This window comes from Ambystoma mexicanum, chromosome 6q (genome assembly GCF_040938575.1).
Source record: "Ambystoma mexicanum isolate Mex_15411 chromosome 6q, UKY_AmexF1_1, whole genome shotgun sequence".
Taxonomy (NCBI): Eukaryota; Metazoa; Chordata; class Amphibia; order Caudata; family Ambystomatidae; genus Ambystoma; species Ambystoma mexicanum.
The window spans coordinates 990,970,025-990,997,530 of NC_090937.1; the positions used below are offsets into that span (position 1 = coordinate 990,970,025).

Genomic DNA, 27,506 nt, shown 5'->3' on the forward strand with positions numbered 1-27,506 from the left:
TCATGTACTTACTGAATAAAGCGCATGATGTCTTTGCAGGCAGAGTCATCGTTCAGCTCTGTTGGGGCACTAGTAATGGGGCTGTTAGGCCACACGTACAGGGTGCTACGGGAAATGGAGAGCACTAAGGATTCTGAAGAGATCGATGCAGAAAGATCACTCAAAGCCTTCAGCAATGCCTTTCTGGTGGAGGCATCTAAGCAAATGAAAACAGGAGGTTCTTTGGTGAAGGAGTAGTACGGCACACTTTAATAAAAGCAAATATATTTACCATTTGGGAAGAAAAAAAAAACAGTCATTGATTTCAACTCCCTACTTTATTCACACAAACAGGAATCGAGTGCAAATACTCACATATTCCATTGACGACTCTTCAATCCATGGTTCAAAGCTTTTCTCTCTCCATCAGAGTAAGGGGGAGGAGGTTGTATGCATGCCCATGGTGGGTTTCCACTACATACTGATCCTACTTTTGGGTATGGGTAATTGGAAAGCACCACCAAATAAAGACTGGTACACAAAATAGAGCATTAAAAAAAAAGTAATAACAAAAAAAAAAACACGCTCCAAGAGGTGGGTACAAATATTTTTTAAATGAACAAACATCCATTTTAGACAGGTTTGCGCCCAAAAGAGCACATTCTTTAGAAAAAACAGTGCAGGTAATTAATTTCTAAAGCGCAGTGCAGTAAGTCAGTAAAAAATACTGAAACTGCGTTCGCACGATGATGCCTATATGGCAACGCCCTTTCTCAGATCTCCAACTCAAAAGACCACTAGCAGCGAGGGTTTTAAAAATTAATCCCAATATAAATACTCTAAACATACAATATGTCAAATAGCAATCAAAACACAACCGTTGCCAAATCATGTGTGTTGCCAGTGCCCCCACTGAAAACATATTATGCTTCTTATGAATTGAATTGACATTAGTACTCATATTGAAATTGTGTGCAAATCTATTGCAGGCATGCATCTTAAAAAGGAACAATTAGTAAAATACACCCAAAAGACAACACAAATCGTGATAACAATCCTTTGTGTTGTGCACTTGCACTAAAAGGTGAAGGAGGAAAAATTAAGAATATAGTACTCAATTTGCTCATAATACTAATCTTTTTGAATTTCAGAAGCACCCAGCAGATGAAAGAAGGAAGTAACCCCCACTCATGGGGTCCGCTTTCTCAGCCACACTCTGCAAAGTACTCCAAAAAGGACTACAATCTCTGAGCGCAGAAAGGCAAACTTCACTATCCATATTAAGACCACAAGGTACAAAAAGGTTTATTCATTTGGGTTCTATGTCAGTCTTCGACACCCGTTTTTCCAACAGCTGTTTTTACGAAGAGTTTTTGCTGAACAGGTTTTTATTTTGGAGGCCCCCCTAAAAGCTCCCGTCCTCTACTTCATTTTTGTTATTCCTGCCCCCCCACCTCAATCCTTGTATTCCCTTTCCCACCCCCCAGCAAAAACACTTCGTAAAAACACCAGTCGTAAAAACGGGTGTCGTTGAAAGGACATCGTACCTTCACTTTCATTCACATTGTCTGACCATATTATTAATATTTCCCCCTCTTCTAGGCAAGGCATCACAATCTTTTTCAGTAGAACAAATGGATGTCCGGACATTCATAGAGAAAGCGTTCTGTGATCCTTCTTTGACGTCTTTCATCCCGTGGAGTGGCTAACATACGTTGGGAGAGGACCACTCAAAAGTACCTTTAGTTTGAGTCTCGTGAATGTATTACATATCACTCTTTAACTGTTGTGCAATCCCTTCTTAAGTAGTCTCCATGTAATAGCCACTTCACACGCTCTTCCACACCCCTGAAGAATTAAGAGAAATTATCAGACAATATTGTTAGTCTGACCTACAATATGCTCTTAGCTTTGTTGTGATAACGTCTTAAGAGTACTCCATCACTTGGTGTCTTAAACAAGCACTCTGCAAGATAATGTACAAGAAGGGTAGTTCTAGTTTTTTGCCCTTGTTTGCACAGACAGTAGATCTTCATAGAAGGCAAATATGGGAGATTTACCTCGGCCAGTGGAAATCCTTCTATGCCCAACAGTACCACCTACACAGGGCACTCACCAAACACTGGGCTTCTACCCTCTGACAAGGTTCAAAGCACTGGGTATATCATAGCTTGGAACTCACAATAGTTAGCTGCAGACAGGTTAAGGGGCAATCAAGTCATTCCTTGTAACTGGGGAAAAGGAGGACGAGCTAGGAAAATTAAAGCAATATTAAAAACAATGATACAAGGGAGGAGATCTATATACATATCAAATGAAGCATAGGTCAGATAAGAAACAGAGTAAGCAATTAACATTCAATCCTACATGGGACCAGGATTCTACCCCCAATTCTAACCTCAATATAATAGCTAGTTTGAATGAGACTGGTGGCTGGCTGTAATTGAAGAGAAGACAATCTGTGCTTAACTTACGGTTGGTTGCAGGAGGTAGGATGAGATAACCACAAATAAAACAATGTAGAGATTTGTTGGAAATAAGTGAGATGGCTACTGTCAATCATACATTGATCGAATATGAGCAGTACTGGCAAGCACTGTTGGTTCTTTATGCCTCTGCATTTCAGTATTGGGTTCAACAGTGTTATAGGTCCATGAGAAAGAATGAGGTGTCTACACAGCATTTGTTCACAGAATGTTTTGTGCAGGAGGTAGACAACTGCTCTTCAATCCCTTCCTGCTGTGCTCAATTGGCAAATTGAGCTGAAGTACGCTTCCTATAAGTTCCCTTCCAGGTTAATGGCTGCTGCGAGAACATATTGAGCAACAAAGAACTTGCTTAATAACAGGATTGTTTCAGCCAAGAGACCAAAGAGATATACAAAATTCTTAAGGAGCAAGAGCCCACATCTGCTCCTGATGTGGGGTGCAGTGGTAAAAGACACGGTCTGGAGCCAGCTGATCCAAGATGCCATAAGCAAAAAAAAACAGGGCATTAAGTCTAAAATACTTGGGGGGAAAAAGCTGCCTCCCCCACTGGGGTTACCGCCATAAACTGTAAGGAATTTACAAGATGCCCAACAATCCCCAAATGTTCCTTTTCCCCCCCATCACTCGGGAAGAATTGACGGACATCGTGGTCCACCTCAAGACGACCAGCTGTAAGGGGGATCCGTTTTCTGCTGTTATAATCAAAACTTGTCCCCCTATTCTGCTGAATGCTATTCTCCAGTTTGTAAATGCATCCTTTAGATAGGGCATAGTGCCCGACAATCTGAAACGATCTTGGGTGACTCCGCTGTTAAAAAAAAACGATTTACCCAAGGAAGATCCCTTGAACTATAGGCCCATCACTAACTCTGCATTCTTGCTGAAGATACTGGAGAGGGTCGCTTATAAGCAGATAGTTTAATATGGGGAAGCTTTCAAGATGATGAGCTGTCGACAATCGGGCATTAGAGCCGGGTTTAGCAACGAAACGGCACTTCTGGAACTCAAATCCAGGCTTCTGGCCAATATAGACAAAGGACAGGCTTCTATGCTTATGCTTCTAGATTTATCTGCCGCTTTTGACCTGGTAGACCACACTTTGTTGGTCTCAAGGCTCGAAAAAGTGACTGCATTCTCCCCACAGGCCTGCCGGTGGGTAGCTTCCTTTCGGAAATTGCCAAAGTGGCCATGGTACCGATTGAATGCAGAGTTCCACAAGGAGCGAGTCTTTCCCTGTGTTTTATAACATCTTTACAGCCCCGTCCTTTGCCATGCTCGAACAAGAAGGTATCTGGTTTACCAACTTTGCGGACGATACGCAATGTATCATCCCACTGTCAAGCTCACTCTTGCGTTCCGTCAAATGCACTCCACCTTCCTGAGTACCCCTCACGCCCGTCTCCTCACCTGTAGTTTCCTGGTCCGACACAACTCCGAATCTCCGGATTCTCAATGCTTCTTCCCTGGATTGTCGATGTGGTCTGTCTCGAGAGGAAGCCACCCTGCCCCTCTAACTCGGGGCCAAGGGGGCCCCCGTACCGGGGCAGACCGGTTTAAGGGGAAAAAGCCAGCGGGCATAAAAAACCCCTCGTAGCTGAGCCAGGTAGCAGGATAGCAGGCACAGGGTACTAAATGCAGACAAGCAGGACAACAGGAAAAGGACTGACTGAACGGAGGAGATTGAGAAGACAGACGAGGGAAGGGGAAACAAGGAAACGCTACCCTAGATAGCAAGGTAAGCCAAGAGAGTGCAATACTGGAGACAGTAGAAAGAAAGAGCGGCGAAGCGCCGCGGAGGAAAGACCTACAGCGTATCAACCCGGAAGCCTGACGCGAAAGGTTGCAACGCATCTGCTTCCGGGTTGGTGCCGGCTAAAAGGACATCGCTGATCTGGAAACTAGACCGCTGCGGACAAGAACGTAATTACGTGACGGCAAAGTTAATGGCCGCTCCACCGCCAGCGTTTCCACAATTGCCAGGGACCGCGGCGTGTGACACCCACTAACCAGCTCCCATGCACAAGACGAAGCCACGATAAATAGAGCCTACACATGCATTGAAAATTGGATGGTCACAAACGGATTTGCCCTGAATAGATCCAAGACAGAGCTCATGATTGTGGGATCTCCAAGCATAATCTCCAAGTTGGATCCCGTGTATGGAAACTTCCAACTCGGCGACGTCAAGATTAATACTCTGAAGAAAGTTAAATCTCTTGGGCTTATCGTAGACCAGCACCTCTCCATGAAGGCCCACGTGGGGACTGTGGTTTCTGGGGCAGCCTACTACTTGAGACTCTTTGCGCACCTGCAGCCTTTAATTTCCCAGACCAACGGGGAAACTCTAGCAAGAGCCATAGTAGGTGCAAAAATTGACTATTGTTGTAGTCTTTTGACAGGCATTAGCAAAACGGAGATTACCGTCTCCAGGTGATACAAAATGGGGCTGTGAGGGTAGTGAGGGTAGTTTTGGGCCTAGCGAGACATGATCACGTCTCGGCAGTCAGAAGAACTCTGCACTGGCTCCATGTGGAGGCGAGAATTTGATATTGCCTACTAATGATTACCTTTAAGAGCCTATTAGGAATCATGCCCTGTTATCTGAATGAACTGATTATGACTAAGACTTCTCTTCGAACACTTAGATCTAATGAGTGAAAAATATTAGTAGCAAATCTAAAAAGGCAGAAAAGGAAGCCTTTGCAGTTGCAGCTACGGCGGCCTTGAACAACTTTCCTCTAGATCTTAGGCTGGAATTGAAACTCAAGCCTTTTAAGAAAAAATAAAATACCTGGTTGTTTGACTAAATCTGTGCTCGTCTCGTATTTGATTTCCACCCCCCATGACCTGATTTTCGTACATGTGTTTTAAGCTGTTTTTACATTATGTCCGCGCCATCATGCCTTCGGGTCCATTGCCGCGCCATACAAGTCTATTAAAGTAAAGCAAAATTAAAGCATAAACCTACCATCAGTGGCAGCAAGTTGAACGGTTAACGGAAGGCCTCCTCTTATTCTAAACAGCAAGTCTTTGGACTCAGTAAATACCTGCAGGAAGGGCAAAATTATAGTCAAATGAAACCAAAGGCAATTGGCTCAGTATGATCTGACACATCAAAGTGTATAGTTCATCATTTTATATAGGTCCATGCACAATTTACTCAAGCATACAGCAAGATAAACAAAACAATGAAGGTCTTATTTACATTTGAATCAGATACTTTACAATTGATAGTAATGAATCTGGTGGTCTAACATGGCAGAGAATATAAACGTAAAAGCTTTAACACACACCAAAAATGGTAAAGGGTAATATTATTCCCACCAATAATATTGCTATTTATAATCGTCCGGAAACGGCAGGTTAAATGGGAGTGGCGATTGCCACCCCCTCTCCCTTTAAATAAATATGGGAGTTGCAAGTGTGTCCCCCGCGGGTTCCATGGGTTAATATTGCTGCAAAAAAATGGCGCCATTCTTGGATGGGGATATTTTTGCGGGGATAGTAACACATGGAACCCCACATATTAAGGTTACAGCATGTAAGTGGGCATGTAGAGTATAGAGCCATTACCAACAAGCTGTGAAACGGTCCTCAGAAACATTAAAGTTTGAAAATGACTAACAAGCTACACATTGCAATGGTTACATTAAGTAACAATGTTCAGGGTCTATGTTTGGGCAGATTATGGAGGTGGGTCCACCAAGTGAGGGTTTTGACTTAGTCAGGGTGGTGGGGTTTAAAGCTTACTTCAAAAGGTGCAGTAGAGCTTCAGACTATTTTAAAATCAGTACGTTTTAATATCAATGCACGGGTCAGAATTAAGATTTTATCAACAGCAGCTAAAAATAGCTGCTGGGTATCAGCCATTATCTACTAGGCAAGAGCTAACCCCAAGAGAGGCAGGAGCTACCCCTTGGAACACGGGAGCAGGATCATAGCGTGCTGCAAATCTAACTTTTCATGAGTAGCAAACTTCAATTTATGTCCATTGTATACAATTCATTATGCTTTAAATGTCTTCTAGATGTCTCTAATGGTCCTTTATACAACACAATCCCAGATACAGAAAATTACATATAGGTATGTTTGTAGTGCACCAGTTTTCCTCAGAAGCCAAATGTAGCTCCCGGTAGCTGTTGCCAAGCTAACCAGGCTCTCCTCAGCTAAATATAGGAGCTAAAAAGCTCCCAGTAATTTCGAACCACGTCAATGGGAGTACATAGTGCTGTTACTCTGATGGATCTGCCACTGGACGGATACTTTCATGCCCAAAAATAGATTATAGAACAATTGTGGCATTCCATGATGGTTGATCCGTTTTTCGAGCAACCAGCTTTTGAGCTATATAAAAACATGCTTTTCTATGCACTTCTTTGCGAGTAGTGTAAAGATTTGGATTTGTTACAGTATTGCCTTGGAAGCCGCACATTGCTATAGAGATTTAATCCGTTGTCCAATAAAGACAAAAGGTCTTACAACACTGCTCTGCACAAAAATCAGACTTGGGTTGAACAGTGAGCCGTGTATACTGATGTCAATTTTGTGGATTAGAGACCACACATGTACTTCCGTTGTAGTGAGCTGTACTGGGGGAGCGGGAACAACAGAACGCGTTTGGGGGCATGTTCACATGCATCATTTCCTGGATGGGTACTACGCCTAAAGCACTAGCCTCCAGGTTAGGTCCTGCAACCAGATGTTGCCAAAGTCTGGAACACCGGAAAGGCAACTAGCACCCCCATTATACTTTCTTGAAAAGAAGTTTATAATGCTTACTGTTCCAGAAGAGACTCTTCCCATTAATGAGTGCCTGTGTGAATGGGTACTGGTCCTGCATGGATTTCTTTTTAAATAATTCTTATTCGTTCCAAAGAGGTTTCCAAAAACACTGGATACAAGAACCGTATAATCCATTAAAGAAATACTCATAAAATTACATAATGAATATAGGGCTTCATTAAAAGTTGGGCAGATTTTTCTGTCAGGAATACCGCCCGAGATAATTACCAATACTGCCGGAGGTATTCCAGAAAATCAACCCACTTCAAAATGTACCATCGCTAACTCTAGTAGTTTTGCTGCAATACTGGTTGTAGTTTTCCAGTCAAATCTCTGGTAGTTTTTTTTTTTATTATTATCCATTGCATCCTCATATCTATTGTGGAAATGGACAACGTAAGCAATGGTAAGAGCATTGTTTTAATACACAATGGCTCAATACTGTGGCTTTTACAAAACAATGGGCCTCATTATAAACTTTGCCGGTCTGGAAATAATGGTGCTGGTAAGCTTACCGGCACCATTGTTTCCGGACCGACAAGTATAAGTCCGTCTGTCGGAGCCGCTGTGCCAGACAGGTCTGACCCTGCCGGACACAGTGGCCATGGTAGGCAGAATAGGTACCGTTGGCAACGGTTCCTGTGCTTCCGTGGTCCCCATTCCTGGACTCTATGGGAACGGGGACTTACACATTGCTGGCACCTGACTTCCTAAACCACCGGGGTTGTTATGCCCCGGTGTTACCGGGAAGTCAGGCGCCTGTAAATTATTCTGAGTCCAGCAGCAACCTGCACCGGCAGGGTTACCACCGGACTCGGAATGAGGCCCAATGGGTTTTGTGCACTGAAGGAAAGCTTTGGAGGCCATGTTACAATTTTTACCGCCACCACATTTCTGGACCAAAGGAAACCAACTCAAACAGTTATGTGACAAGGAAGGGAAGGACTAAGGGAAACATCTATTGTCCATCTTCCTTGTCACAGTCGTCATACACTGATAATGTACCAAGCTGCAGGATGTACAGGTACCAGAACCACACAGAACAGTAAATACAAGCTCTGTGGGATATATTATTCATGCAATTCACATAGGCGCAGAGCTCAGGACATCTTGCCTGAAGGCAGATTTCTCAGACCCCACATCTAATGTTTGATGGACGTGCCCAGCAATCTAAAATAGCCCCCCTACAAACATCAAAGGTGACACTGCCAAGTGCTGCCCATGAAGCCCCATACCTCTTGTGGATTTCCCGCTTGATTGTGGAATGGGGCTGAGTCACCTGTGCTGGTTCATAAGCAAAAGGAGGCAGCACCTCTGATCAATACGATCAGAGTGGCAGAGGATGCTTTCCTCCCCCTAGTCCCTGGACCAGAATAAACAAATAGGGCATCACATGTGCACAATCGAGTCATACCCTCTAGATGGATCCTTACTCCTCACCCCCAGCCGGGGGCGTGGGGTGGCTGGTAGGGTGTTCATGTGAAACTCTGGAAGTAGCTTGGGGCGGAAGGATGCTGGTTGGTTTCATTACCAATCCATTCAGCAGAAAGCAAAGAAAGTGCCAGTGCAACCAAGTGTTCCTACGTCCAACAGCCTTCCTGGTAGATGTTATTGCCACTAGGAACAGTCCCTTAACTAAAAGGATGTCAAGTGAGCTAGGCCCCTAGGCCTCCAATAAAGGGTTCTAGTGACCCCACAGAACTTGGGGGATAGGTGCGCAAGATGTTGGGAAGGGTGATCTGATCTTGGGTCAGACAATCTAAGACTTTTCAATAGGCGGGAGTTGTAGGGTTTTGCCACTGCAATACTGCACCATTGTGCCCAGATAACACATACGGCTGCAAGTTGGGACTAGAAAGTAGTCGGTGAGACTAAACGTGAAACCCTCTTGAAGGAAGTATTGTACTCTTGTTTGCATGTTAAAGCAACTAGTATCCATTTATTCCCTCCCCCCATCTGGAGAAAAAGGACCAGTGCCACTAGTAGATTTGATAGTGGAGAATCTCCTGGAAGCCTTTAGAAAGGCCTTTCTCTTTCCCACTTTAAAGTGTGTATAAACTTTGTATTTTATGTATTTTTAAATTTGTATAATGACTGTGTTAAATAGTCATTATTTTTACTAATAATGTTATGGGTTGGTTGAAAGTTTTGTATTGTGTACAATATATAATTGTTTTGTCACTTTTATGGCCATCACTAGCTTTGGTAGTTCTTAAAAATGAATACTGACAAGAGACATAGACGCTTTAATAAGAACAACAACTTCAAGAATTGACCCCAAGCCCAATAGCCCCCCCCCCCCGAGCCCAAATGTTCGTAATAATATTGCACTTGGAACCATAAAAACCAGATCTGCCATTGGGCTGGTAATATTCACCTCTATTGTTAACAACAAATGTACCCTCCATCCATAAAAGAGACATGGTCACCTTTAGCCTAGAAAGCCTCTTGCCTGATCATTTTAAAATCAATACAAAAAGCTGAGTGGGCATGGGCGAATATACCAAGAATGATTCACTGTAACCACCCTTGCTTCCCACAAAAATGTATCAATAGAATAATTAACCTTTAAACGTCTAATCGACCACAACATTTATCTAATCTCTAACCTACCGCCCTCAATGCAACAACTCTGCCTTCATCCTGACGTGGGCACATGAGGAAGCGGAAGTGTTCCCCTACTCCCACAGGAACCGGGGAATCAAGACTAAACACAACACAAACGTTGTTCCTGGTGGATGAAAGTACATCATTCATTTCAAATGGTTACACACATTCTAATAGCTACAAAACAATCAATGCCTGGGTATCTAGTTACAGACAGTTGATTTTAAATTATACATTTTTTCAATTTAAAATCATTTTCATTTCTTTGTGAGACACATTATTCCCAGTGATAGAGTAAATAAAAGTGAAGAAGTGCAATAACTAATAGCAGTTGTGAATTTAAGAAACCAGGGTCGACGCTGATACAAGTTCATATAATGTATGCATTTTATTTTTTCATTTGTAGAGCACGCACAAACCCGCAGGCATCAGGGCGCTTTTAAAAGTTACATGGGGCCACGGTTGGGCGTAGGCATAGGTAAAGATACATACTTACAGAAGTAGAAACACACGAGAGGCCTTGCAATAGTAAACTTGCAGGCATGCAGCATTAGTGATCAAGAGAGGTGTGTGTAGGGAGTTTCGATTAGGTGAACAGCCACGTTTTTTAGGGCTTTGCGGAATTCTTCCGCTCTAAGGTCAGGTGGGAGAGAGTTCCAGTATTTGGCGGCAAAAACTGGGAAGCTAGTTCCTCCTGCTTTGACTAGTTTGAACATGGGTTGGGTCAACCTGTGGGAGTGTAGGGCTCTAGTGGAACTACTACATTGAACTTTGGCGATTTTCTGGACTAGGTAGGGTGGGTCTGCGTTGGAGATGCATTTATGGGTGATTCATAACGTCTTGAATAGCATTCTTTCATTCATAGGTAGCCAATGAGCAGCTCTGCGAGATGTGCGCTGCTTGTGGGATATTTAGGGCCCACGTAAGGCATTATTTTGGATGGTTTGTAATTTTTCTATGCTCCGTGCGGATGTGCCAGATAATAGGACATTGCAATAGTCCATTCTGGCGCCGACCACTGCCCGGGCGATTGTTAGACAGTTATTTCTAAAAAAGAAGGGCCTAGCGGCATTGAGCAGTTATGTTGAGTAGGCTGCTGCGGAGGAGATGGCTCTTACTTGGTGTGTTCGGCAAATGGTGGCACCAAGGAGGAGACGGGGTTCACAGATCCATCAATGTTGAAGGTTGAGTATTGGGAGTCTAGGGTTTTTAAGGCTGCTGCCGGACCAATAATGAGAAGCTCGGTCTTGTGTATCATGTATACATGTGTATCGTCACATGTATATTCTTGATATACATCAAAAAAGCGTTTTGGCGAAGCAAATGTATTCGCCCATCTCAGAACCAAGCAAATGTCCTGGCGATATAAAAGAAAAAAGGTAAATATTAAAAGAGCCATACTTGGGAGATACCCATAAACCATAACTCACCCACAGCTGCTTGAAGGAATGCTTAGGGGATTACAGACCCTGCAAGGCTACAGGGGATGTATGCATTCCAAAACTCTGTGTTATCACTCATTAATCTAGAAATTAGAAGAGGGTAAAGGGATGAGGATGTCTGGAGAAACTCATCCGTGAATACATATACCTAGCCCACCATTGCAATCCCATAGGGATAAAAATACACATACCTTCATTTACACAATGTCGTAATTTAACATGCGCCAGGCCTGGAAGTTAAAGTGGCAAACTATATTATTCAGAAGAAAACTACATTCCAGTAATGAGTTTGCTAAATGGCATATGATATATTCACCATGGAGGCAAGGCACGAGCATGTACCTTGTGTTAGACAGGGGATAGCTGCAAGCAATGCAGGAGCCATATGAAGAAGATCAATTTAAGACAAGCTGTATGCTTCACACAGCGCCAGCTCTGAAAGATAATGATTAACGAATTAGATTGTTGTGAGCATGAGGTGAGAGCGGAATGCTCGACAAGGAAGTTCACCGACATTGGCATTTGGTTACTTACCAGAGAGAATTAGCAATGGACCATAGAGGGGTAGGGGGAACGCTGTGAAGTGCTGTGGTAAATTTGGGCTAACATGCAGGTTTGACTCAGATGCCAGGACCTTGTTTAAAGGTTAGAAATGACAAAGGGCACCATAAAACATGGCACCGGCACATCACAAATGTAAATAAGTGACGTCAAAAGTATGGTGCTGCCCCGCCCCCCTACGAACCATTGCCAATTCTCTCTGGTAAGTAACTGTATGCTCATGTCGAGTGAAGTAATCCACCGTCTGTAAATAGATACCCAGGCATTGATTGTTTTGTATCTATTCAAATGTGTAGCCGTTTGAAATTAATGATGTACTTTCATCCACCAGGAACAACGTGTGTGTCGTGTTCAACCGGACGTGGCCAGGCCTCCTCAGCAATATATTAGCAGCTACGAAAAGTTCCTAACCTTAGGAGACATTAATCTTTCACTGGATTCCCTGACAGACAAACGGGCAAACCAATTCAGGGTTAACGCCAACATACAAAGAGATGGGCATGCTCTATGTGGAATTATGTCCTCCACAATCCCTCTTGACTAGGCATCAATTACCACAATCCCATGATCAGATCATCAACCGAAACATTCATTCTAAAGCCTACCGCAGAGCCACTGAGCCAAACTGAAAAGGCCCTGAGCCATGTCAAAACCCTCAGGAAAATTGCAGAGCTTGACTTCCGACAAACCTTAAACAGCACTGCTACCCTAAACTCTGCACAGGATCCCAGTGTCCTGTGGTACCCCTGAACCATGAGTTAACTAGAACGCATGACATCCTTATCCTAGTTGTCCAGAAAATCCCAAATCACCAAAACATGGTTTGACAATGAGCAAAACATACAATGAAGAATCGGGGTTTCACCCCCTCCCACACTTGACATCCTTGCTTAGAAAATCCTATCCAGAAAGTCTCGAGCCCTGATTGAAAGAAGCCGCAAACAAATATACTTGCAAAAAAGAGCCAGGCGATCCCTTAACAGCTTTTCTAAAGTGTTCTAAAATCTTTGAGGTCGGCCCCACAAACATCTACAAACCACAAAGCATCAGAGGATCATGCCGGCCCAAGCTTTCACTGAGCAAATCCAAATTTTACAGGATAACAACAACAGGAAAAAATGAGTCTTTCCAACAGCCCCTGCATGTCCTTAAAGAATAACCTTGCTTTCACAGCAATCATGCCCACCTCTATTATGGACATCAGTAAGCTGGTTAAGGTAACGAGGGCTTCTGAGAAGCAGTATATCCCTTGTCTAACATCCTTCCTAAAATCTAACATCATCTTGCCTTCTTCCATCCCTCACATCTGCAAAGCATTCCTTTAGGAGCGGAAATGTCTCAAGCCCCCTCTAGAAGGCAATCATTTCCTGCAGCCTCAAACATCCCTCCTTAAATGCCACACAATTTAGAAAACATCTTTCATTGCAAATTTATGTGAAAAAGAAGAGCTACCCCGCAACTGTCTGCATTCAGTGAAATAACTGATCCGTTACAAGACTGCCAGTTTTGTTTCAGAACCTTTAGGAGCACTGAAACAATATCTGGGTTTTAGTGAGGGAATAAATCCTAAAAGCTCTAGATCATAAAATCTGTGTCAGTAATTCTTCTGCCAGATGTCCCTGCCGCACATGATACAGAAGGTCATTGTTACCAATACTCTGATACTGCATTTCCTGGGGGTTTCTTTGAGGCACATCAGATGCAATGAGAATGGCCTACAGAAGCGCGGTCACAGAGCTGAGATGTGGAATGTGTAATGGCTCATGCTGCCCAGGCCAGTTCAAACCCTCTTGAGAAGTACACAGCTGACAACACTGCTGACTCAAATCCCCAAGGCGCTAAAGGCTGCCTCCCAGATATGACAGCGAAAGCCTTTCGCAACTACAGGCTATACTCTGAAATGGATCTGGCAAGGAGAATGGACTTAGCCACTCTGTTTTCATATAAGGATGAGTCAGGCCTAGCAGGGTTCGGAGGGGTTAGAGCAGTATGCAGCCCTCCCATGCACTGGTGTGTTTGCATTACAGCCCATTTCTCTCTACATTGGGTCTCCTGTGTATTATTTGTGGCCGAGTGCCTAAAGTGTTGGGGTGCACTGGTATCGCGGGGGAACAGGACAAGCCTGTAACAGTATCCCCACCCTTAGCAATCCAGTCAGATAGCACAGAGTTGAGCTCTCGTTCTGACATCTGTGCACAGCCTGCTGATGCAGATTGGAATCCAAGCAGGGCCAACTCAGCCTTTTATCCTTCTGAGGTCGATAAATTGATACCACGCAGTGGGATGACAATAATTTCAACTGTTATTTCAGAGCTTAGATAGATGCGGGTTTGTAGCGCTATATAAAACAAGATATTATTTATATTAGCAACAGGTTCGACTCCATCATGGGAGTCAACCAAGGGCCTCATCAGGAGTTGGGCGGTATCCCGGCGCCAATTGCACCGGGACACCGCCCAAAGCAAATTTGCGTTACCGCTACTCAGTCCGGCGCAATTTGCAGTCGTTTTAAGGCTGTAAATCCCCATTCCCCATTAGGTCCATTGAATCCAATGGGTTGGGGTGGCGCTATTAGCTGCGAGGAAAAACTCACATTTTCCGCCAGACTCATGATTGGGCCAACACTTAATTGTGGCAGTAATAGTTTTACTGCCGCATTTAAGGGCTATGGCCCAACTCATGATGAGGCACCATGTCTTAAGGAGGAACTCGTTATTCTTCGAAGATCACACCACTCAAGAGAAGCTGGGGGAGTTTCACAGTTCTCAGTCTAGGCATTCCCCAGGGATCAATAGCCTCCCCTTGGTCAGTTAATGAATTAGAATGCTAGCATCCATTTGGAATCAAAGTCGCTCCCAGATTTTAGCTCTATGCTGACGATACAAAAATCGCCTTCAAATTAAATATAAATTATACTGACCTCAACAGGATCACACATTTCTTCTGGGCACTTGATGAGCGGCTTCCAATAAACAACTTTCACCTTAGCTATGTAAAAATAGAAATCTTCACGTATAGCCTCTCCAACCTAACAAGCTCCATTTCAGATGACCAGATTTCATAGTTCACCAGCCAAATAACTAGAGATGCTGCATCCTTGACAACTAGAAGTCTTGTACACACAAATCGATGCAATCTCAATGAATGCTCATTTCAAATTAAACTTCCTTCTGAAGATCATCCCACACTGAGAGATGGGTCAAAATATAAAGTTGACAAGACAAATTGTATGTCTACTCTATCCTTGACTATTTTAAGTATCTTTTTAAGCCTTACCAAACATCAGAACCACCATCTCAGGCTCATCAAAACCACACTGCTGGTCAGATCGTGGACTTTTGTAAATGAGATCATGTCACCCCAGCCCTCAAGACGCTACAGTGGCTTCCTTTCGAAACCAAGATCAGCCTTATGCACTGTTGCCTTAACTACAAAGGCCTCAAATATTTTAAAGCACTGCTGATCCCATACTAAGCAGCTAGAAACCACAGGTTTTTAGATGGGAACCTACTGAAGCATCCCAATTTCAAAAGGCAGAGGGACGAGGGTAAAACCTTTGCAGTTTCTGCTACTAAAATGTCTGCCTAAATACTTGAGGATAGAGCCCAACTACATCAGGTTCAGGGGATCTCCAAAATCATTCCTGTTGAAGTAAGCATTCACTGTATATTACATTTTCCATATGGAGTCAAATCTAGGCCTTCCCAAGTTGCTCACCTCAGACTCACATTTTGCTCTAAATGCTCCTCCTCTTTGGGATTTACTTTTCCCTGTGAGTGTGCAGTGTTTGTGGGACGGTGGGGTTCCCCAGGACCTTCCAGGCTCCTAGGACTGTTACGATAGGGTTTATTATATGCCCGAATTTTCAATGCGGAATGAGCTATACCATGTACTGTGGCTGGAATGTTTGAAAGCACTACCCGGTTTCTTTTTCAATACTTTGTTGGGCTATGTTATTGGGATTTGTACCGCACACTGCTGCCATTTTCACGATCTCCAGGAGCACTGGTGGATTTGGAAGAGAGTGGGTGGGTTTCATTAGTTGGGAGGAAAGAGAAAGGCAATATTGCAGTACTTTGTGTTGAGGATGCAGATCAGAAGTACCCTGAGCTCTGAGTACTTATAAGCATTCTGTGTGTGAAATGTAGGAGGCATTGAAGGGCAGCCTTGTGCCTAACGTGTGGGTATGTGTAGGCCAAGGGCTAAGTATATCAGTTGTAGGAGAGGTTGTACATTTGTGATGTTTGAAATCAAAGGAGATTATTATTATTAAATCAAAAGTTTTGTGCAAGTAGCTGGTTTGCATTTGATATATGATATTTGTATAGCACCTATACACAATGTGTTTCAATGTGCTTCAAGGCAAGGGAGGGAACACGAGAAAAATATAAACAGTGAACATTCTTACAAGGCCTTGAACAATAAGAATGTGAAATGTACTATCATACTCAACCTGGCGACATTTCGGACAGTGCAAGAGCCAAGACAAAGATAAGGGAGGGATGGGGTGGGCGGGAAGGGAAAGAGCACAGACAGGCGTCTAACATACTAGGCCTGACAATATTTCTGATGGAGCCAGAGGATTACAAGAGGAGTGACTGAGGGGGAGGAGAAGGAAGGAGAGGAACAAAACAAGCGACTATCGTACTAGGCCTGACTACATTTCAGATAGTGCTGGAGAGGAAGGGGGAGAAAGACAAAGGAGAGGGGGTGTGGGGGGGGTCGGAAACAAACCATGTAGCTATGATACTATGTCCGAGGACAATTCTGATGGAGTATGTGCATAGAGTAAAGAATGGAAAGGGGAAGAGGAGAGAGGGAAAATGAAAAAAAAGAGGAGAAGAGGAGAGAACAGAGAGAGCAGTGAAAAAAAAAAGAGTGGAGAGGCAAGTGGGGAGAGACTAATGCAGTTGCAGAGTCGGTGAGAACACATCATGTTGCAGGGAACAGCAAATGCAAGATAGGATTCAGGAGGAAAATGGCACAGCATGACACAAGAGTGAAGAGTCCACAAAGTCAAAACCAAGCATTTGCAACAACACAGTGATGGGAGAGCAATAGTGTATCAAGACAAAACTCCTGCAGTGGTATGAGGTAGTGGGTAGCAGAGGCAGAGGGAGAGGGCTAAGAGGGATGGGAAGGCAGAATAGAGAGTAGTAACCCAATGCAGGAAACACAAGCAAACAAGAAGGGGTGTGGTGGTGGGGGGGGGGCATGGGAACGGCACACAACATCACAGCATGCTTACCTGCTGTCTGAGCAGGTGTTCAGGCCCTGGTTCCACCTGGTCCGAACAGGGCCAAATAGGAATTGCCCTTTTCTTTGTCTGCCCTTCGCTTCGTACGCCCCCTTGATCTAAGAGTTAAGAGAAGGAAGGAAGAGGCAGGGCTAAGAAGGTGGGCGGGGCTTAGGCCAGGTTACCTAGACCCACTTGCATCTGCTCCCCATCTGCAAAAGAAGAGTGGCTGGAGGGCTCCTTAAGTAGGGAAAAAGAGCGGCAACCAGGAAGGCACCAGGTGGCCGGGGATTGCTAAGTGGGGAAAAAGAGCAGCAACTGGGAAGGCACCAGGTGGGCAGGGCTTAGGCCAGCTGACCTAGACCCACTTGCACCTGCTCCCCACCTGCAAAAGAGGAGAGGCTGGCGGGTTCCTTAAGTAGGGAAAAAGAGCAGCAACCAGGAAGGGAGGGATTAGGCCAGGTGACCTAGACCCACTTGCACCTGCTCCCCATCTGCAAAAGAAGAGAGGCTGGAGGGCTCCTTAAGTAGGGAAAAAGAGTGGCAACCAGGAAGGCACCGGGTGAGCGGCGCTTGCTAAGTGGGGAAAAAGAGCGGCAACCGGGAAGGCACCAGGTGGGCGGGGCTTAGGCCAGGTGATCTAGACCCACTTGCACCTTTTGTGTAGCAAGAAAGGTGGAGACAAATTCAGGATGAGTCAAAAAGGTGGGGATTGTTCTTTGGGGTTACATAGGGCTTTGAAATTATTAGTCGTGCTGTCAGTTGTGTTATAGTGATGTGTTATAGCGAGAGGTGTTTGGCTTAAGTGATTGATGTCCCGGGCTGGGGTTTAGATATTCTGGGAGACAGGGATTGCATTTTCTTAGGGTGTTTGCAGTGCTTCGATATGTCTTCCCCACCCTCCCCACCCAAGTGCTGCTTGATCAGAGGTTTGGGGGGCCAGACTAGCATTGTGTCTGCACATGACAGCCAAACTATTGAGAAGTGTCACATTTGCGGTTTGATGTGTATATGTTAAACCTTTGTTCTGTTATCCAAGTTTTTAGACGTTTTCTGAATTTCAGGTAGTCCTTTAGGGTGCAGATTTCCCTTGGTAGCACATTCCAGTGGTTGCCTATTATAGTGAAAAAGGCTGAGCCTCCATGTCTCTCTACAAACTATTTTGCTTTCTAAAATGAGGCTGCTTCTCGATCTTCGGTCTCTAGTGGATTGGTAGAGAGATTTGTTTCAGAGGAGTTATCTTCTGTGGGCGATGCAGAGGGCCTTAAACTGGATGCTTTTTTTGATTCATAGCCAGTGGAGTGCTCCGATAACCAATGTTACGTGTTCCCTCCAGTTTAGTCTGAGTAGGAGCCTGGCTGCTGAGTTTTGTATCTACTGATGTTTTTTTTCTGAGGTACTCCGGCATACCTAGGTAAATGCTGTTTGCGTAGTCAATTCTTGAAAGAATCAGGGAGATGATTGCCAGAACTCTGTGTGCGAAGGAGAGGTAGAGAATAATTCATTAGCGAGAGTGTAGATGGTAGCACTTTGTTGCATTGATTTGGGGCTCCAACATCCATTGTCCATTAATATGCCTAGGTTCTTGATTAGACGATTTAGCATAGTTACCCATTTCCTAAGGACATTGCAGAGGTCTTTTGGGTGTGGCGTTTAGGTAATTTGTCTGGATTGAGTTTTAGGTAGTTGGCAATCATGCAATCATTTATTTGCGCAAGCCAGTTGCTGGGTTTTCCATCATTTAATACATGATTTGCGTACCATCTGCATTGTTCTAACAGGTGATCCCATAGGATTTTCTGTTATTCCAAGGGGTCATACAGATGTTGAAGAAAAGCATCAAAGGGCTTGATCCCTGGGGGACTCCACATGGTTATGGGTTGAAACTGAAAGACGATATGCAGGGGATTTCATCTCATCCATTGTTGTGTTGTGTGATGTAGTCTGGTTTCTTCAAGCCTTTGAGAGGAGCTAGGAATGAGACGCGGATACAGAGCTCAGTTTTGGCATTAAACTTTTACCTGAATTGAATTGATATTTTATTTGTATCGTGCTCATTCACAAGTGTTTGAGCGCAACAAGGCAAGGGAGGGGAACAGGGGAGAACAAAACAATGATCTTACTAGGCCCAGTGACATTGAGAACGCGCAGGTGCATGGGAGAGGGGGAGGGGAGAAGTGAATGGAAGGGGGAGAAGTGGATAGTGCGCAGCAAAGGAGAAACAGACAAAAATAAATAAAGAAATAATAAAGGCAACAAACAACTGTTCTGGATTAGTTGCAGAGGGCGGAGAGTAGAGGCAGGTAGATTTAGAAAGAGGCTGTTACAATAGTCCAACCTAGAGAGAACCGGAGCTTGGGAGACGGTGAGCTTCTGGGGGAAGGAGAGGAAAGGCAGAGTACCTCTGAGGAGGTGCAGTAGGAGGTTTGACTTTTTAGAGACATCAGAGATGTGGGCAGAGAAGGAAAGTGCGGAGTCAATATGACCCAGAGGTTCTTAGCCTCGCAGCTGGGGGTAAAAGGAGGGCCAAGGGAGGTCGGCCAGAGAGTGAGGGGAAAGGATGGTGAAGGTATGCCGATGAGGAGGATCTCCGTCTTGCTGTCATTCAGACAAATATCATTGGTGGCACACCAATCTTGAATGGCAGTTAGGCAATCAGAGATGAGAGAGGGAGAGGAGGTGGCCGAGGTTAGCCTGAACATGAGTTGAGTGTCGTCAGCGTAGCACTGGAAATTTGAGCAGCAAAATGGCAATGCAGTGGGCGAGAGTTGCGAGGTATTGGTTGAAAAGCCAGGGCAAGAGGTTAGACCCCTGGGGAACACCACAGGTAGAGAGAAGATAGGAAGGACCCAAGTTGGACCTGGGAGGGTCGATCAGAGAGGAAAGAGGTCAGCCAGGCCAGAGTGATCAGTGATACCCAGGTTATCATGAAGACGGTTGAGCGGGATAGTATGGTTACCGTGTTGAAGGCAGAAGATAGATTGAGTAGGATGAGGACAGAGAGAATGTTAAGAGTCAAGGGTGTAGAGCAGATCTTCACAAATGTTCAGGAGAGCAGTTTCCGTGCTTCTGGCAGCTCTGAAGCCAGACTGGTGGTCATGGAGATAGCCAACAGAATCAGAGTGAAGGTTAAGCTGAGAGATGGCCAGCTTTTCCAGGAGTTTGCCCAGAAAGGGAGTAATGGAAACTGGGCGATAGTTAGCCGGACAAGAAGGATCAGGTGTGGGTTTCTTGAGAAGAGGATGCCCACGGGAGTGCTTCAGAGGGGAGGGGGAAGGATCCTCAGGTAAAGGAATGGTTGCAAAAATCGCAACCCCTTAACAAATAAGGGGTTGCAAAAGGCCTTCTTGTCCCTGTGCTACGAGGCGTTTCCCTACCTCAACAAAAACTAAGGGTCTGTCTGTTGTCAAGAAGTCCAAATCACAATGTCGGTCTTCGAAATCCTATTCTGGCCCTAACACTCTAAACATAACTCTAAAGGTAAAACAGGCTTTAGCCTTGGTAGTGCACAAATTGTTCTAGTTCAAAAGCAATGGCGTAATGTTAACACAAATGTTCTAATGGATACAATCCCCAGTTCTAGGGCAGTCTTCCCTTCCCCAGGTTTCTCTTTTCCAACACAGCCGTTCTAACAGGTATAAGTTTCTCTTAAATGTATCTGAATAATAACAACAAAAAAAGGATGACTTATATGTTAAGTAACTTAACTTCACGTTGTGTACTTCTCCGGCCAGGTCTTTATTTTATGTTTCCCATGATAATGTTTCAAAACTTAGCTTTGCCTGGTATACTCTCCTACCCTGGCTTTTCTCTTAGCTTGGCAAGGCATAAAATAGGCGGTATCGCATCGCAATTTGCGATACAATACCGCTGTTTTGCTGTATATTTAATGAATCATGTCGCACAAACTGCAATATGATTCATTAAATATACAGCAAAACAAAAGATTGTGCCTAAACTCTGCCTCTACTCTGCCTGAGTGAGGCTGTGCACAGCGTGCACTGCAGGCGAGGCAGAAGCACCCGGGGCTGGGCTCATAACATTGTATCAATGTTATGAGCCCAGCCCGGATGCCAACGTCATCGCATGAGAGGAGAATCCCTGTACCCCTCTCACGCTGTCTCTGGTGTTTTCGGAGGTAAGGAGTGCTTGAGGTTTGGGTGGGTGAGCCGGGCCCGTTTTGCATGAATATTTTATGCTCGTAGAAGGCTTTAAATATTCTTTCATTACATGAAAGAATATTTAAAGCCTTCTATGAGCCGGCTGCATTATTACTGCGGGTGCTGGTTTTAGAAAGTGTCTGACAACATTATTTCTCCCACCCGTTCGGGCGGGAGAAATGTTATTGCCTGCCGATCTCCTAACACCCAGCCCAGCACTCGAAGTAATAACGCTAGTGTTTACTAGCGGACGGGAGAAATATTGTCAGCCACTTGTTAACACCAGCACCCTCAGTAATAACGCAGCCTGCTCGCAGAAGGCTTTAAATATTCTTTCATTTAATTAAAGAATATTTAAAGCCTTCTGCGAGCAGGCTGCATTATTACTGAGGGTCAGTGGTCGAAGTGGGCGGGAGCGGTGCTCCTCTACTTATTTTAATTGAGTTTTACCATTCCTACGCTTTCATTTTAAAAAGAAACCGTTCTGGAACGGGTTTGTTTTAAAATAAAAAAGTGTAGGAAGAGTTGAAACTTGCACTTTCAGGACAATGCACTGGATGTTCCCTTAAACAGCAGGCACATTTTTTTGGGATTTTTATTGTGCATGGGATGGGGGGCAGCGATGGGGTCTGTGGGGAGCGGTGCGGGCCAGTAGGGAACACAGTTCCACTACTTCTTTTCGTACACTTCGACCACTGCTGAGGGTGCTGATTTTACCAAGTGGCTGACATTATTTCTCCTGCCCGAACGGACGGGAGAAATATTATTGCCAGTCACTTTCTAACACCCAGCAACAGGACCCGGCAACAGGCCCGGCTGAAGATGTGTGCCCCCCCCCCCCGTCCCTCCACTGCTGAGGGTGGAAAGTGGTGCAGGGTCAGACTGGGGCATACAATAATTGACTCGGGCACCACTAAAATGTGCGCCACAGTTGCAAATGGTAATTCTTTCCTTTTGTGATGCTGTTTGAATAACCCAAGGGGAAGGTTTCTGATGTGCAAATTGTACATTTTAGAGAATATTTATTCAGCAACACTGTTCAAAACTATAATAGTCCAGTTGAGTAACTCTTCAAACTGGCGCACATTGGCAAAAAAGGTGGGCCACTAATTTGACCCAAAACACAGGCCCACACAGCTTGCAGAATGCCTTTCAAAAGGTCTTCTGTGAGCAGGCTGCGTTATTACTGCGGGTACTGGTGTTAGCAAGTGGCTGAGAATAATATTTCTCCCGCCCATTTGGGCAGGAGATATATTATTGCCAGCCACTCTCTAACACCCAACACTGGCAGTAAGAACGCAGCCTGCTCACAGAAAGCCTTTGAAAAAGGCTTCTGTGAGCAACAACAGGCCCGGCTCAAGATGTGTGCCTCCCGGCTCGCCACTGCTGAGGGTTGAAAGTGGCGCAGGGTCAGACTGGGACATACAATAATTGTCTCGGGCACCAACGAAAAAGTGCTCCAAAGTTGCAAATGGGAATTCATTCCTTTTGTGACGCTGTTTGAATAACCCAAGGGGGAGGTTTCTGATCCAATGCGATGCAAATTGTACATTTTAGAGAATATGTGTATTCAGCAACACTGGTCAAAGCTATTAGCCACAATATAGTCCAGTAACTCATCAAACTGGCCCACATTGGCAAAAAAAGGTGGCCCACTTTGACCCAAAAAATGGGCCCACACAAGCATTTTGCGTTTTTTGGTTAAGCCATGGGCCTATTGCCCTATAGGCCAGTCCGAGCCTGCAATGGTGAATGGAGGTTAGCTGCCGAATTTATCACGAGGCAGGCAGCCAGAGCCAGTAGGAAGCTTTACACTGGCCATAACTTTAATGTGAGCACTGCAAAGCGCATATTAAAAGCCCCAGAACGAAAAATGTGACTTTTATTGCTGTGCTTTGCGGACTGGAAATATGGGGGCATTTGCTGGACCCCCCTCCTTCCAGAGGCTCGAGTCCTCTTTTGTTTGTAAAGGCTAAAGGCACCAATGCTGTTCCAGATTGCTGGGCTGGGTGTACTGTTAGCAAGTGGCTGCGCTAGCATTTATTTCTCCCACCCGTTTGGGTGGGAGAAATAATATTTTCACTCCATAGCGGGTGCTGAGGGGCCGCGTTGATTCTCGAGTCCCCCCCCGCCAGAGTGAGTGTGCATTGTTGTGGGTAATGAGTTGCTTTTTGCCTATTTTGTAGGAATTGGTCTGCAGTGTAAAGGAAGATTAGGCAGAGAGGCCCAACCCCCTGTGACTTGATAACAACGGGCCTGAGAGGTAAGCAAAGCCTAGCCCAACTTGTTATTCTAAAAATATCTTTTTATTTGTAGACTATTCAAAGGCCTTCTGCAAGCAGGATGTGTTATTGGTGCAGGTGGCCGCGCTGTATTCAGGGTGTTGCAAATACTCCCCCAAAGGTGGTTGCTTCGAGTGATTTGTGTTCTTTGCAGATAAACAACCATTTTGTAGTTCTTGAAACAAAACAAATGCGTACTACTAATTAGAACTTGGAAGGTATGTGGCAAGTTGCTTAAATTGCTGGCAAATTCTGGCTTCACTGCTTAACCAAACTGTGTGATCCTGGGCAAATCATTTGACCCAACCCAGCCACACCAGTGTGCTGGCAAAAACCGAAATGTGGATTATTTATCCTTCGGCAGTGTTGGTGGCCTGAGGGGCATTACATTGCACAATTTGCTGCTAACTTGCCACTCAATACTTCCCACAATACCATGTAGTCACAAAATGTGCTGCCTGTGTGCCATAGGTTTAGAGAAGAGATTTCCGACCTGTTGGGCACCCTGATGATTTTTTCATTGGCTTTTAGGTGTTTGATGGCACTCCCTCTTTAGATTATTTATTTTGATCTTTTAAATCATCTCACTTTTTGCCGACTTGCAATAAGCCAGACCATAAATGGATGAGTAAATGTAACTTGCTGGGCCCATTTGTCTCGCAGATGCATGAGACTTTACGGCACTAGTAACTGGTAGGTGCTGCACCATGGCCTCACTGACCTGGGCAGACCAAGAGGCTGGCAACTGGACATTTGTTTCTGCAGAATAAGATAACTAATGTCCCCAATGTGTCACAAACTCTTTGTAGCTGCGGTCTTCATCTTGGGGAGTTACTTGTGACTGTTATATGCCAGAACACTAGCTTAAGTGAAACTTGATAATAAAATAAAAATGACACACTCACAATTGCATCTGTATTGATGTCTTGTTGACAATTTGATGGACACTGCACTATGCACCACTGACTGCTGCATGACCCAGCTGCACGACCCAGCTGCACAGAGCCTTGAACTGAAAAAAAACATCAGAGCTTTTTTAAAATCAGATCTATTTATGTGGTCCATTCATGCGGTGAACCTTTACATTTTACAGACACTCATTGTACTTGAGAGGTACATAGAAATGCTGTATTCTTGCTAATTGTTTGTCTTGGGGTAAAACTAACTTTGGGTGACATTTAAAATAGGAGTACAAAATTGCTAATCAAATACGTTTATTTGCTAATCAAAAATATTTTAATTACCAAATTCTGCTAATCAATTTTTGAAAACTAATTTATGCCTTGCTTAGTCTGGTATACACTCCTGCCAGGGCCCTTCTCTTGAACTTTACTTAATAAACTTGCAAACTCTACTGTGCCTGGTGTACTCTCTTGCCAGGGCTTTATCATACATTTCTCTTGATGAAAACTTCACTGTGCCTGGTATGCTTTGTGCCAACAGCTTTTTTTTGATTCACAAATGTATTCGGTGGCGGGTCTCACATTTAATCTCCACCTGCTTTCATTATAATGTCTTGGTTTCAAACTTTGCCAATATTCATTATACATTCCTTGGTTTACTTCCTGCATTGGGGTCCTTTGCCCCATTATTCTTACTTGCTTACAGTTCCCCGAAACCTCCCAGACATCCAGCACCCGTCGCTCCCTTAGCATACCCGTTTTTCAGGTGCAAAGTGCTTGGGGATTCTATCAGACCGGTTCGTGGCGTTCTTGTTTCTTCAGTGGTTGTCGGCTTCTTTGCTGCTTGCTTCCAAGTCACTCCTCCACTGGGATCTTACTTCTTGGAGGCAGCTTCCTTTGCCTCTTGTTTTCCCACTTAGCTCTACCCCAGTTTTCTGGCTTCTCAGGGATAGCCACTTCCGCAGCTGGCTTCACGTCCGGGGATACCGCTTCCCAGCCACAGACAGGCCAAAGCTCTAACGGGAAGTTGCTTTAGGCAGTGTGACCGGTGAGACCTCCTCCCTGCATCGTTCCTTCACTCCTGTTCTCCTTCCTTTGGCAGTCTTGGCTCTCCGAGACTCCTCCAGGCAGCGGTCTCTCTTCCAGTCATGCTGCATGTGCTTTTTAAATGTCCTGCACCCATCAGCGGTTCCCTACAATCAGACTGTGTTCTGTGCTTCTCACTCCCAGTGTTCCTCATTGCTCTATGCAGCCTTCTCGTTGCAGTACCTTTGTATACCTAAGAGTGGTAGTTAGTTCTAGGTAACCTATACACACCATAAGAGAAGATATCCACATTGGATTCCCTGGGTGGTGGAAGGGACAATAGGCCATTATGGCATGGGGAACAGAAAGGCCATCACTAAAAAGGAAACGGGGTATAAGGTCTCATCCGATGATGCACCACCCCCTTGAAAGTCACCTCCACCTCCCCATGTGATCCTCCCCCATGTAGCCGCCACCAGGGTAATGATTGGGTAGCAACTGCCGTCTCCTGGTCACATGGGAAGAGGTAACTGCTAGGAAAGGAGTGATGACATTCAGATTCCAGTCATGCTGGATTCATCACATCTTCTAATAAGTGTTCTGTGGTTAACAGTATCGAAGGCCGCTGAGACGTTGCGAGTACGAGTGCTGAGGTGATGTCATCCACTCCGATTTTTAAGATGTACAAAATGGAAACTGGTGCTGATTTTGTGTTTCTCATGGGTCTAAAACCGACTTGTGATTAATTTAGTAAGCTATTAGACGCCACTTGCTCCAAGATTTGGCTGTATGCATAGTTCACTAGAATTTTAGTTGCTTATGGCAGGTTTGAGATAGGGTGAAACTTGGAAGGATCTTCTAGGTCTCCAACAGTGTTTTTTATAAATGGTTTGATGTAGGCAGTCTCAAACACCTTTGGGAAATTCCTTATTGGAGCGAGCAGTCAATTAATTCTCGAAGTAGAAAGCTGGTCTTTCCTTGTTAAAGATCTGTTTTTACATGTTATAGGGACAGGGGTTAATCCGTGAGACTACTTTGTTGCCAAGTTTCACCAATGTTTAGTTCTGGTTTGGATATTGGTTTAAAGCTGTTCATCAATGGGATTGTTTTGTTTGTTTGTTTATTTGGCATTGCGCGCCAAACCCATTAGGTAGCCGGGCGCAGTAGAGGTCAAGACAGCTTAAGCTTAGTTGCATAATGTGTACAGAGGTTTGTAGGTTTAATGTCATTGGCCGGGGTTTAAGCGTTGCTTCCAATTCCTTATTTACTGCTGTATTGATAGCTTGCTCTACGTTTAGTACTTCTGAAATAGTTGGTAATAGCACCACATAGATTTGGTTAATTAAAAGGTACTTTACTGCAGGAAGAGGGGTTTTTCAACTCATTAAAGATTTGGTAAAATTATTTCTCCAGATGAGGTGCGTTACTGATTCGTTTGGAACTGTAGTGTTTCTTTTATTTAAGGATTTCTCCTTTGTACTGGCGGATCCATCTTTGGAAGCCGAACTTGTCTTGTGAGTTGTAGTGATTAATGGTTTTTACAAGTATTCAATTTCTTTTTTCAGTGCTTATAGGTGGTGTGTGAGCCATCTTGCTGATGTCTTTTTTTCTGAAAGGGCGATGCGCTTTAGTGGGGTGAGGGTGCCTAGGTCTTTGGTCATCCAGTTTTCTATTGTTGTTAAAATTCCTTACGGCAGTAAGAGTTCTGGATTGTTTGCTATTACCTTATAGTCGTCTGACAACCGAGTTTCTGTTATAAAGAGAATGTTGTTTCCTCCTTCCCTAAGAATTTCGTGAACCTACATTCTGTGTTCAGAGATGGAGTGGGCAATGATCAAGCTGCAGGGTATCATTTCTCCTGCCTCTGGAAACACATTCCCAGCATTGAATGACGAATTTCTTCCATGCTCTATGTGTGAGACAGAATCAAAGTTGTCAGGATGTTGGCTGGGTGTGCCGATGGGCAGCTGAATAGAGTTTGATCTTTCATTATTAAACAGTTCAAGTAAATTACAGGCTTAGTTTATTTTGTCCGAGTCT

General features: G+C 44.4%; 1 protein-coding gene across 2 annotated transcripts in view; it reads right to left on the bottom strand.

Annotated features, from left to right (window-relative positions):
• The window catches only part of UFSP2 (UFM1 specific peptidase 2), a 356,824-nt gene that overhangs the window by 320,977 nt on the left and 8,341 nt on the right, over window positions 1-27,506 (bottom strand). For both annotated transcript variants that reach the window (XM_069631513.1, XM_069631514.1), the window contains exons 2-3: window positions 5,437-5,515; window positions 13-196 (exon numbers count right to left, since the gene is read on the bottom strand). In XM_069631513.1, coding sequence (XP_069487614.1) covers window positions 13-196; window positions 5,437-5,515 — 263 coding nt within the window. The remainder of the gene's footprint in view (window positions 1-12; window positions 197-5,436; window positions 5,516-27,506) is intronic.